At 38.9% G+C, this 13,283-nt stretch overlaps 1 protein-coding gene across 1 annotated transcript in view; it reads left to right on the forward strand.

Annotated features, from left to right (window-relative positions):
* Window positions 1-13,283, forward strand: part of LOC139744609 (G-protein-signaling modulator 2-like) — a 77,376-nt gene that overhangs the window by 57,192 nt on the left and 6,901 nt on the right. Inside the window, exons 5-12 of the mRNA XM_071655042.1 lie at window positions 36-159; window positions 1,259-1,374; window positions 2,443-2,598; window positions 7,360-7,468; window positions 8,050-8,135; window positions 8,841-8,884; window positions 10,299-10,360; window positions 12,060-12,233. Of these exons, the coding sequence (XP_071511143.1) occupies window positions 36-159; window positions 1,259-1,374; window positions 2,443-2,598; window positions 7,360-7,468; window positions 8,050-8,135; window positions 8,841-8,884; window positions 10,299-10,360; window positions 12,060-12,233 (871 nt within the window). The remainder of the gene's footprint in view (window positions 1-35; window positions 160-1,258; window positions 1,375-2,442; window positions 2,599-7,359; window positions 7,469-8,049; window positions 8,136-8,840; window positions 8,885-10,298; window positions 10,361-12,059; window positions 12,234-13,283) is intronic.

Here is a 13,283-nt window from a genome sequence, read left to right on the forward strand (position 1 = left end):
CCCTGTCTGTCTGTTTGTTCGTCCGTCGGCACCAGAGCAAATCTGGCCATTGTCAGAGAGCTGGGAGACAGAGCTGCCCAGGGCAGAGCCTGCGGTAACCTTGGCAACACGCATTATCTTCTGGGCAACTTTGAGATAGCGATACAATATCACACGGAGGTAAGACTTGTGGAAAACGAGAGAAAGAGAGAGATTGGGTAGTGGGGGGGGGGGCAGAAAATTAGGCAGCAGAGTGGCAACCGTCCACTCTGCTCACATACTTCTGTTTTGGTCAAATTTACCAAATGGTAGAACAAATAACAGAGCTGCCAAGTCTTCATTGCTTCAGCAGGAAGCTGCCTGACAACGTCAGTATCTCCTCGTGTCTAGATAGGAAGAGAATATGAAATCCCCCTGATTAAGGAATTATTTTTGCCCTTTGAGGTACATGTAACACACAAGTAATCTGCTCATTGCCCTTTGGAATCTCCCTGATTTTGATGTGTGAATGTTGGCAGCCCTGAACATGAGAAATGCCAATTTTTGTTTCCCTGTTCATTTCTAAAATTTCTTGATTTTACTTCTAAACTTCATTTCTAACTTGCGAACAGTTTTATAGACCTATGCAAAGTGCACATTATGTGGGACAGGTTCAGTTGATATTGGCACCAGTCAGTGTAAAGTTGTACGGTATCTCTCTAAATATCTGTCTCTTTTGGTATTTCCCTGTCTACCTGTCTGTCCTGATAGCATTGATAATTAACCCCTGCTAAATACCAGTGGGGAATAGGGTTAGAATAAAGATCAGGGTTAGGGTTAGGGTTAGCAGTTGGGTTAGGGTCAGGATTAGGATAAGGATTAGGATTAGGGTTATGGTCTGGGGAAGTGTCTGGGGTAATTGTCCTAGAACCCTATACAGAGAGAAAAGGGAGGATGAATTTATAAAGTAATAGAGAGGGAAATAAAGCGAGTAATAAAGGCATGTAGTAACTAGTAGTAAATTGCAATCCATACCATACATGTGAACCTGTAAAAGATCAATTCACACCTGAATGGAATTCTTCAGGTATTCTGGTGAAGAAGAATAAGAAGTGAATCTTCTGGTAGTGAAATTTCCTGTCCAGCAGTGCAGTATCAGACGACGAAATGACGTCTCACTCGAATCGATTCACTCTCAGGTAGCGGGGGTATGTTGGGGTGCATCCTGTTTGAATTGTTAGCATGTTGAGCACACGTAATGGCTGTACCTCTCTCTCTCTCTCTCTCTCTCTCTCCCCAGCGGCTCTCCATAGCAAAGGAGTTTGGCGACAAGGCGGCAGAGAGACGTGCCTACAGTAACCTTGGCAACGCATGTGTCTTCATGGTGGATTTTGAGTCGGCAGCAGAGTATTACAAGTGAGCAAACCCAACTTTCCATGGCCACAATGCTCTGAGACAGAAATTAACCCCATGGGAAAGATGGCCATGTTCCTTCAAAACCTTCCTTCAAAGCTTATCATTCAACAAATTTTGCATTACTGTAAAAGTGGAAATTTTTGCTGTGTTGAAATTTCGTGCATTTCGTGCAACCAGAAACTTGCGCGATGATGATAAAAGCACGCAAATATGTTTGCTTGCCATATGTTCCTGTGCTTGATGTCTTGATTCCGCTGAATTTAAAAACACATGAAATTCTTCTTACCTGGCCAAGCGCGAAAAATTAGTCGTGCGAAAATATCCACTTTTACAGTACTTGATGACATTTTTTTCATTTCTTGTGAAGGCAAATATTCATTGACTAGCATGCAAGCTGTGGCCTTGAGTTCACATTGTGGGCATGAAGTCTGGCTCATCATACCTCATGGAGTCTCCTCTTTCCATTGGCAATTTCCTGATACTTTTCTCCTGAAAGTTTTGTCTTGCACATGGTTCTATTTTTTTTTGTTGTTAGTCTTAATTTCTCTTAAAAAAGGGGGATATGCATACATTGCAAATCCATATCATTTATTTTGTACCAGGTACTCTAAATTTTGCAGATGTTACACCAGTCCTTGATAGACTTCAGATTTAGTACACTCAAACCTGCCATAGCGGCCACCTGCCGTACACGGCCAGTAAAAAAAATCCCCCCAAGAAAAAAGCCATGCTAGAGATCCTTTCTGTAGTGGCCACCTGTCTGCAACAGACACTTTTTCGTCTCATGTCCAGCTGGATAGCTGCTATGGACAGGTTTGACTGTGGTTGGAATGCCAGAGGGCTTTTTTATTATTATTACTATTAAAGTAATTTGTATATCATTTTCAGATTTGTTAGTCTAATGTTATCTGGGGGAAATGTACACTTACTATGATGTAAAGTTAGATGTGTATGGAATGATGTGCAGAGGACAAAATAATTTCCTCTCTATTCTCTGAGATGATGAATCATGTTAATGCCTTTGTGTTCATTTGTGTGCGTCTGTGTGTACTCGGTAAAATTTTGTAGGAAATCCTTGCACATCGCTAGGCAGCTGGGTGAGCTCGCGATGGAAGCGCAGGCGTGCTACAGCCTCGGAAACACCTACACGCTCCTACGCGAGTACGAGAAGGCCGTGGAGTACCACATGAGACACATGGAAATAGCCCAGCAGCTCAATGACAGGTGAGTTTCTTTTTCCAGTCAAAATTGGCTGTATGATTCCCAGGCTTTCTGTATCATAGTAAGCCATCTGAAAGAGTTTCTGTATATGCCACATGTTTAGCAAGTCTAATTTTTCGCGAATTGGGACTATAGTAAAGTTCATGATTGTGTAGTACAGCACTGAATGGAGAAATGTATGTGTACATGTTGCATTCATGCCGAGATCAGAGTTAATGATTTTGTGTCTTGCTAAATTTACGAATAGCACCCTACTAATGAAATTTGCCAAAATAAAAACCTCGCAAAATAAATGATGTGTACAGTGTACAGTATACTGTAAAATAAGGAATGTTCGCGTGCGTTTTAATTTCGCAAATTTTGCGAAAGGCAAGATTCGTGAAATTAAAATGCACGCGAAAGTTCTTGTGTACACTATATGCATTGCATGTTAGAGGCAACTCACGAAAATTTCATGCCGCATAAAAGGCTATCGGCTCCAGTTAGCGAAAATTTCATGCTGCGAAAGTATCATGTTTTACGGTATACTTGTCTCATCACTGGAAAAATTTTGAGGTCCATTGGCTGACGGTAGTCAAGTGCATATGATGTCTGTCTCGCAATCGGGAGGTGGCATATTCAAGTCTCAACCAAATATTGCGGGCCAATGATTTTAATTATGTCTATTACTCTAAACACTGAATAATGGGCACTTACTTTGTATTTGATGAAGGGTAATTTGTTACTCAGTTGCTATAGAAAACAACTCAATGCAGGAATTATTAATTTTGATTGCCATCATTATACCCCCGCCAAACGAAGTTTGAAGGGGGTATATAGGAATCAGCGGACGGTCGGGCGGTCGGGCGGTCGGGCGGTCGGTCCGTTGCAAATCTTGCGTCGCGAACTACTTCCTCAGTTTTCAACCGATTCCCATAAAACTTGGCACAGATGTGTGCCTTGGGTTGTAGATGTGCAAGACGTATTTTTTGACAGTACCCAAAAGTATGTTGCCATGGTAACGGCATATTATGGGCAAAAATGGGTACAAATCTTGCGTCGCGAACTCATCCCACAGTTTTTGATCAATGTTTGATCGTGTTATTGGTAAAATATAGGGCAAAATGCTTCATGGCAAAACTGCTTCATCAGTGTTCTTCCAATTCTCATGGAATTCATATTGAATGTTTGTCTTAGGATATAGGTCAGCATGACACATTTCTTGACAGTGACAAAAAGAATGTTGCCATGGTAACAGCTCACATATTATGAGCCAAAATGATGGAAAATTTTGTGTTGCAAACTACTTCCTCAGTTTTTGCCCAATTTCCATGAAACTTGGTACAGATGTGTGCCTTTGGTTGTAGATGTGCAAGACGCATTTTTTGACAGTACCCGAAAGTACGTTGCAATGGTAACGGCATATTAATGGCAGAAGGTCAAGGAAAGATCTTGCGGATTTAACTACTTCCTCAGTTTTTTGACCAAAGCTTATGAAATGTTGTTTTGACCAAAGCTTATGAAATGTTGTTTGGCGGGGGTATAACCAGTCGCTGTAGCGACATTTCTAGTTTTGTTTTTGCTCTCTTGCTGCCTAGCACACCAAGTTTCTGGATTGTGCAGTCCATAGTTGTTTACTGGTAGTTGAAAGTTTAATCAGTTGAGACACAAAGATCAGCTGTGGTGTTTGTTGGTTCACTTGGCACATGCATTGGATGTGATTGTGTCTGTTGTCCATTACTGGATGACGGAAGAAGTGAAATATGAAGGAGAAGAGACAGTAGGAGAATTGAAGAAGCTGATTTGTGAAATGTGAAAGAGTGAATCGCATTTGACAAGTCTCCTGTGCCACATTCCCACAGGTATCCGTGTCATGTTCTTAGCTTTTCATCGGAAATGATGTCTGAGTCTGAGTGGAGGCATGTGTCATTTAGCGCTCTGCCAGAGCCAGTTTGCTGTATGCCTGAGTTAGTCATTAAACCATATCTGGGGCGTATTTGTCACATTATGAGTGGGACTTAATCGAATTCTCCGTGGATCATATCTGGACGTGAAGTGCGCCAAAGCCCCTGGGGGGAGCCCTTCACCTAAAGAAAGGTTCCCTTCCCCCTCCCCCTTTCTTTTTTGCCTCCCTCCTCGTCAGTGCAGTACATGTATTTTCCACTTCACGATGCCGAATTTGTGGAATATTCAGCAGTATGATGACTCACAGTTCTGTTTGATTTAGCAGTCAGTGAGATGTGATTTATTGCAAAGGAAAGAGATTCAGTCCATATTGTATGTGGTGCATTGAAGTGCACTGATGTGGAAGGGACTTCTTTTGGTGGGGAAAGAGCAGTGAAATGCTTCATCGTTCAGTGCACCATCATTTCAACCGATCGAAACCCTAGAGAACTTTGCTGTGTGTGCTGCAGAAGTCATCACCCTCTTGACGTTGTCAAATTGGCAACTCTGACTGTCACTGTGTATCTTATCGGAGAAATGGAAATGGTTTGATTCATGACGTCTGAATAAGATCAGACTGAAATTGACAATTTACAAGAATGTACAAACTTTGTAGGGAGAGAAAAAATTTATCTTCTAAAATTTGTTGCCAATTTGGGTATCACCTATGAATTAAGTAATTAAGAGGCTTCTGTAACTGAAACAAGCTGTTGATATATATGAACAACAAAGGGCTAAAGGGACAGGTAAGTTGTTATTATCATTATCATTTTTTTTCTCAGGGTCAGAACACTTATGATCACATGGTTTTGATCCATTCCCTGTCATGTTAAAAAATATAATAATGTTGTCCATAAATTGTTACTGCAGCTTAAAAGCTGGCAGCCAATGATTTTCAAAATCATTTCTTTGATAGAGACTGTTCATAACATAGTAGAGATAGATTTATTATGTTTGTGGAGGAGCTGCTGTTTTTCTCTCATGTTTTTGTTATGGGGGGGGGGGAGGGGGAGGGGGGAGGGGGGAGGGGGGAGGGGGAGGGGGAGGGGGAGGGGGAATCGACAATCAGGTCAGGGGGGAGGGGGAGGGGGAATCGACAATCAGGTCATGATTTTTGTAGGTTGAGATGATGAATTGCCATCTTTGCCTATTACAGTACCGGGTATGTGGTTGCAGATGTGTTAGCAGATGTGTAGAAATATGGGAAATTGTAAAATTCATTTTTTTTTCAATTGTTTCAGGTCCATATTTTCTTATGTTGGAATATGAAGTACATCAATCTGTTCATCTGTAATTCACTGTTTTCATTACAGCAAACTTGCACACAATGTGGAATTATATTCTAATATTTTTTTCCATTCATTCTATCAGTACATTGATTAAAATGCTGTAAACCAGAAGTGTAAACTAAATCAAATGTCATTACTATGCATTTCTCATGTCTGTACAGTTTGTAGTAACACCAATATTGGTTTGTTTTTAAATTGTGGGGGAGGTGATAAATTCATTTAAACATAGAACTTCGTGGACTGAGCTGAATCATGTTCATTTGGTTTAAAAAGAAAAAAAAATGGAGAAAAAAATAAGCATGCAAAGGTTTTTGACAATTTGTAGTTACAATCAATTTGCCTGCGAACAAACGTCACCATGAAATTGAATCGATTATGTAATTAAATTGTTTGTTCAAACACTTCTGCCCTGAAAAACATTTAGTCTGGTAAATCAAGTCACTCACAGTTTTCTGTCCTCCAAGCAAATGGCAATCTTTTATGTTGCTGCATTTTCTTCCTTACTAGTAGCATTTAAAACCATGCAGCTCAGACAAATAAAAAAGAAAAGAAAAAAGATAAGCACCTCTTTATATCTGTCCATTGATGCATACGTGTCACATTGCATATTATATTCACGGCTATTGTGTCTTGGTGCATGAAATGCCACTCGATTCCTCCGTGTGTTTGTGGGCGTGTGTAAGTGTGTGGATGTGTGGGCGGATGGACGAAAGATGTCATTTGATTTCTGCCTCGCAAGCCTCTTTATCCACTTTGTTCCTGTAAAACATTTCCGCGCGAAGCTGAGTAAAGGAGATTCAACCGTAGTCGGTAGGCAAACCAGAGGAAAGAAAAATGACATATACAAGATATTTTTTTATTGTGTGTCAGGAGCATATGATGGTTTCTGCTTCGATGGCATCAGTGCCATATCGTCTTGGTGAGAGCCTCCAAAAGGATGCGATATTAGTCAATTCGTTGATGCTCAAAGAGTCATTGTATTTCATTTGTGAATATTTTTCTTTTGTTTTTTGCAGAGAAGAGCATTCACCCAGTAATCGCTCTTACTTCAGCTGTTTTGAGCACAACTGACTTGTTCTCCCCCTTGAGAATTTCATCACGTATAACAAATAGGGTTACTGCACTGCACTTTTCATGACACAAAGCCGCTTCATATTCCTTTCTTTCCAATGCTACATTACTGCACATGCCAGACTTTTATGAGTGACTTCAAGTCTACCCTCCTCCCTTGAGGCTATTGCCCCAAGGTTCTGTAAAGACCTCTCGAGTTGTTGCTCTCGTAATTAGAGAAAGTGACCTGAAATCGGGCGGAAAGTCCAACGTCATTTTCCTAAACTCCAGAGAGCAATTATTAGTGGCAAGCGAGCAGAATAATGGTTGTTTTACATTTATGCAGTTTTTGCTTGCGAGGCACAAGAGAAAAGGATGAAAAAGGTTAATGTGTTTGTATCAGTTTTCATGCTGTAAAACTTTGAATGTTTCTTCTCCCTCATGTCATTTTCCTGATATTCTTTCTTTTCTTTTTTTTTTTGTCTTCAATTTTCCCCCACAGGGTTGGCGAAGGGCGAGCATGTTGGAGTTTAGGCAACGCACACACATCACTCGGCAACCACGAAAAAGCTCTTCACTATGCAACTCAACATCTCCAGATATCAAGAGAGGTACAGTAATTACTGCACCGAGAAAACATTCAACTAAGTTACGGTCAATAGCAGCTGTTTGTCTGGTATTGCTGCCTGTCCATGGCTAATGGAATGGTGATCAAACTTTACTCATTGCTTGAAGCTGAGGACAAAAATGTTTTTTTTTTTTTTCAGAAAGGAGGACTCAGAGATTAAAGGGAAATATCAGAGCAAGTTCATATTGGCCTTCACTCCTAGATTTGTACCAAAGGAAGAAACACAAAACGAAATTCTTAATAATCACACAAAAGATCAGAAAGTGGTGGAGTTATGAACTGCATACTTTTGCAAGAAAATAAGAAGCTTTATTATATATACCGCCTTGCATTCCTTCTGGTAATTATGAAGTTTGGGATATTGATAAAAACCTCATCTTTGCAAATCTTACTCCTATTTTGTGTTATATATCAAGCTTGAAGATTAGCAGTTATGAAATGACCTCATATAGATTCACTGCTGTGTGTATGGTCCCTCAAAACTGTAAGGAGGTATTCCCGCATCATTCATGTTATCACAGAGAAATTTGACCACAGTTTGCCCACATTTAAATAATTGATTAGGTGGGTGACCGGACGGGGGAAGTGACCGCCCAGATGAATCTCGCCGATCTTAGGAGTCTGTTTGGCATCAGTACTGGTGATACCAGGTAGGTACAGAAAGGGGGCAACATCTGACCCGGCCGAACTTCCAAACTTACTTTTCCATTCAGTGATGGTTGTTATTTACACCAATTTCTTTACAGTAGTTATGTTTATTTTGATTTTTATGTTAATGTGTGGTCAGGACCCCTTCAGAAATCAGCCCAAGCTATGGCTTCGGGAGCAACCCTTCCCATGGATGAAGAATACAAATTCTAATGTAAGTGAATACGAAAGAATAATAAAATAGAATAGGCCCAATTTCCAAGTATGTACAAAAATAATTGGTGTGAAGGTAGCATTTGATTTGTTTTCTTACAAAGAGTCACACCCTACTACAATGTATGTCAAGCATAAAAGAGAAGTATTGCTAGTGTTTGTTAATCATCAATCAATGTCAGTGCAAGATCATTGGTACAAATATCAGTTATTTGGATGACATTGTATCAGAAATATCTCATCATCACCATACAAAAATCTTGCAATTGCTGATGTCAGACATGAATTTGGAATATTTTACAATGTTTGACAGATTTGATTTAGCTCATCCAAGTGCATTTTGGAATGGTTTGGAATATCATGATGTCTCTTATAAAGAAATGTTTCATTTGTTTTACTCATAAATATCAGGAAAAGAATTAATTGTGTATACATCATGTAAATGTATTTTTGTTTGTAAGTTACAGCATATATATCTTTGTATTTTCTTTCAGTGAGGCCAATACACCATGTAAAACAACTACACAGACTGTGAGAGGTGAGCATGGCTTTTTAATGTCGGGCAAGCTGTATAGATAACTCATTTAGTATTGATTTCTCACAAATGTGTGGTCAAACTGTGTAATATTCTGTCTGCACTTTGAATTTTGAGCGATACTCATGTCCAGATATGTATATCTCCCAAGACAAAGACTGCTATTGTATTTTGTGTCGTCTTAGCCCATGAAGCTCCAAAAATCACATATTTTGTGTTTTGTTGCAGTATCTTTTTATCATACTGTATAAACCATCTATTTAGCGAGTCTAATTTTTAGCAAATATGGACTTCCCAGTCATTCCGTCAGTGGTTGAATTTGCGATTGGGGAGTGCAGCAATGAATGGAGAAATGCCCATCGCGTTCACATCGTGATCAGAGTCAGTATTTTCGCATGTTTTAAAATTTGCACTTGCAGAATTTGTGAAAATAAACCCCCCACCAAGTCTATCTTGTTTTGTTTTGTTTTATTTGTTTTTTGTTTTAGTAGTCACTGTTTGTGTTTCAGAGGGTGCAGTAAAGAAAATTCTTTTCATTTGGGCCCTTCCACTGTTCATATTTGATTGTTTTTAGTTGGAGAAGTTTTGATTTCTTCTTAATTGCTAAATTCTCAATTTGGCTGTACCTTTTCAAAGATGAAATATATCTGTTTCTTGCAAATGAACAAATTTATTTCTAATTTGTGCAGCTTTAATGAATTCATCCATTTCTTTCTCATCTTTCTCCAATGTATGATATGTAAATAACATTCAGAGGTGCCAATTTATGAATGATGACATCATGATATTTGTGCAGCAAAATTCTCCCAGCACTTGATGATTAGATTTTAGAGGGATGATATAGTATTGGTTGAGATGAAGGCTGAGCTTGCTCATAACTTTTTGCAAGATACTAAGAAACCACTTTGATGAAATGTTGCAGAGCATACAATTATAAGAGGAATTAAAAGTTCATTTGATGAAAATCGGTTTTGAAATGGCTGAGACATCAACAACAAAAAAGTAAAACAAAGCGATCCTTTCAAAAGGGGAGTTCCACCTTTTATTGGCATTGCATTGTTTGGGATATCTCGGCCATTTCAAAAACCATTTTCATCAAATAAACTTTGAATTCTTCTTAGAATTATATGCTCTTTCATATTTCATAAGAGTTTTCTTATCTCACACACACAAAAAAGTTGGAAACCTGAAGCCCCATCTCAACCAAAACTATACCATCCCTTTAACCTTTCACACTTACATTATTTGTAAGTGTAGTAGAGTGCTCACAGACATTATCTAGCATAAAAGGACTGCAACATACAAAGAGGGAGCTTGGAGAACAATATTAAATGCCTGATTTGGATGAGCAAGTGATAATCAGGTGAATGACATGATTTTGTTTCCCCCCCCCCCCATGAACCTTGACCTCTCTCAGGAGCGAGACCAAGGAGAAGAAGCATGGAGAACTTGGAGCTTGTTGCCATGACGCCCGAGAAGGTAACCATCTTCAGAGCTCTGTGGATAGTTTGAAGTCTGTCAACTTATCTGGGAAGGGTTTATTTTGTGCGTTTTGCTTTTTTTTTTTATATTCATGTCACGATTGACTAGGACAGCAAGATTCTGTAAGATTGTTGACCTGCTTTTGTTAGAATTTGTTCTTATTTGAAATAGATTAGGAAACATGTGACAGCTCGCTGGTATGCTTCTCATAATTTCCTCGTGATTGTACTTCTTTCTTTTCTTTAAATTTTCCTGTTAATTTATTGCTGCTTGAATTTCTGTTCTGAGCTAAAGGCGAAAGGCCTCATCTGATGGCATTTTCTCTTGGTGATATGATTTGATGGTACAATGACTGGGCTTTTGGATTACTGTTGTTGTGTATGTTCTCTCTGTGCCTTTTAGTGAAAAATACAGGCCAGAATTCACAAAGGACATTTTTATCAAATTCGTGGTTTGAATAAGTCCATGAACTAGAACAATTCCAAACTGATGGGTACCTTGCACATGCACATGTAAGCAAATGTTCAGTGTAACATATTTTTCGGCAGACCTTGGTTGTATTTAGGCAGTTGCAAATATACGTAATCCACAGACTAGATTTGAATTGCCTTTGTGAATTCCGGCCATTTTAGTTACTCCTCTTCCTCTTTGTTCTTCCATTGCATGGCTACGTTGAGCACAACGTCTTGTGATGTGATAGTGATTGTAACAGACAAGAGCACTGTTGATGTTTTTATCTATTTTACTTTTTTTTTGTCACCCATCCCACACGTTCTGCCCCACACTCTCAGTGTAGATGACCTCATAAACAAGCCTCCATTAGTGGCAATTACCCTGCCAGATCCATAGAAACCACACTTTGGGAGATTGACTTTGTGTCTATTCATTATAATTTTCACGATTCAATTTTAATGTTTCATACGGGAGAGAAAAAGGCTATGCTTTATTTTAGCCCTCATTTGCCTCAGACATCAGAGAAAAATCACAAATTTGTGAAAAAAAAAAAAGAATAAGAAAATAGAAGAATAAAAAAAATCAAACAAAATAATCAGGGTGGATCTTTAAACAAAGCAAAATTTAGAGTATCAGAGCGATTTCAACTGAATCATGGGGGCTTGCACTCACAGCAGAAATCCCTTTCCACCAAGCTCCTTTTCTATACTCTTGAGAGCTTCTAAGTGTGAGTCTCATTTTGATTTTGTGTACATTTTAGTCAACATGTCAATGTTTTATTATCTTTTCCACATGTAGACAGTTTGAGTGAATTCCACTATCAGTAGTTGTTGAGTAATTTTGGGGTATTTACTGCTTAATTCTCTTTTAAGAACAGGATGTACAGGATGCTGTTGACATGTAGAATTTTTATTTGAGCTATCCACAAGAGAGTTGCAAGTTTTTCAAATGCCATCGGGAAGATGGGAGTGTTCAATCAGAATTTTCCATGTATGTTTCTTTGTAGTGGCACTCTTTTATGAGTTTTCACAAATATGCACAGAAAGATGTGGTTCATCATCGCCATTTTCCCTTTGAATTTGATTTATGCTATGTTCTTTTTCCCAAATTTGTATTTCTTTTTATTGATCATGGGGAATTCATCACCTTGGTGTTGTTTAGAGTATACATTTTCATGTCCGATCATGGTATTGCTTTCTTTCTTCATGTCACTTACAATGAAACTTACCCCTCCCCCACCCAGAAGACTGAAATCAACCCAGTTCCCAATGGCAAAATTAAACCTGCGGGGAGTAAGTCCAAAAGAAAGAATGGCAAAGAAAAGCTGAGCCATAAGGCCTCCAACGCGTCCAACGGCAGTGCCAGCAGTAGCGCGTCCAACAAATCGCAAGCTAACTCACAGGCTCCGGCGCAGAAGGTATTACAGGCTGCAGAACACAGCATTGCAGCACTTATACTTTTCCTGCCCAATTAACCAAAACCCACAAACCTTGAGAAATTATATGACTGGTAACAACATTATCTGTGTGAACCTCTTATATTGTATACACCAAGAAACCCATCACTACTAACCGTATATCATTATCGCCAAGCTCTTGCTGTTGATCCCCCCCCCCCCCCCCCAAAAAAAAGCAGAAAAAAAAAGAGTAGAAGGTCACACTAAGACCAAAACATACACAAACTGATTGAAAGTAGTGCATAGAAGCACCCTAAAAGTTCAGCAAAATGAAGTGACAATCCTAACATTGTATTTTATAATTTGTGACTCCCCCCCCCCTTAGTCTTGTTTCAATAATTTTGTAGATCATGCATGTCAATAGACTCATTTTGTCCTTAGTTTGTTGTATAGTGCATATTACATCAGTTGCATGAAATTTTTGTGTTGTCACTTCTCAATAAGATATTTTGCTACTTTCGATGTCCATCATTTTCGTGTCAAATTTTGTGAAATATAAACCGTGGCAAATAATAGTTATTCTCTGATGACTGGTAAGTAATGTGATGTGTTGTGTACCTTGATGATTATGATGATTGTGATTTTATAGTTTTTATGTGGCATGTATCACAAACAATTCTTCTTTTTCCGCATGGGTGGGGAGCAATGAAGAATGATAATAATGAGATAGTAATCATGAAAAATACTGTGAAAGTGGAAAAATTAGTGCTATGATTATTTTGGTACTCAGCCAAGGAAAATAAATTTTTTATATGTTTGCAAAGTCGATTTCATGCCATGCTTTTGTAGACAGTGAAAGAGAATTTTACATGGGTGAAGTTACAGGGTGATATCACGTTTCTGCCAGGGATAACTAGCCTTCATGAATAACATACGATACTGGGCACACTCAGTGTGGAACATTCCTTTAACCTTGACCAAGATAAAGCCAACCTGACTCTCATGTACGCATGAATATTCCATGTTCTTACTGAATCTACAATTCTCTCATGACCGCATGAATCGCGGCAT

Source organism: Diadema antillarum, unplaced genomic scaffold (genome assembly GCF_040938485.1).
Source record: "Diadema antillarum isolate AM-2024a unplaced genomic scaffold, OU_Dant_1.0 scf00000035, whole genome shotgun sequence".
NCBI lineage: Eukaryota > Metazoa > Echinodermata > Echinoidea > Diadematoida > Diadematidae > Diadema > Diadema antillarum.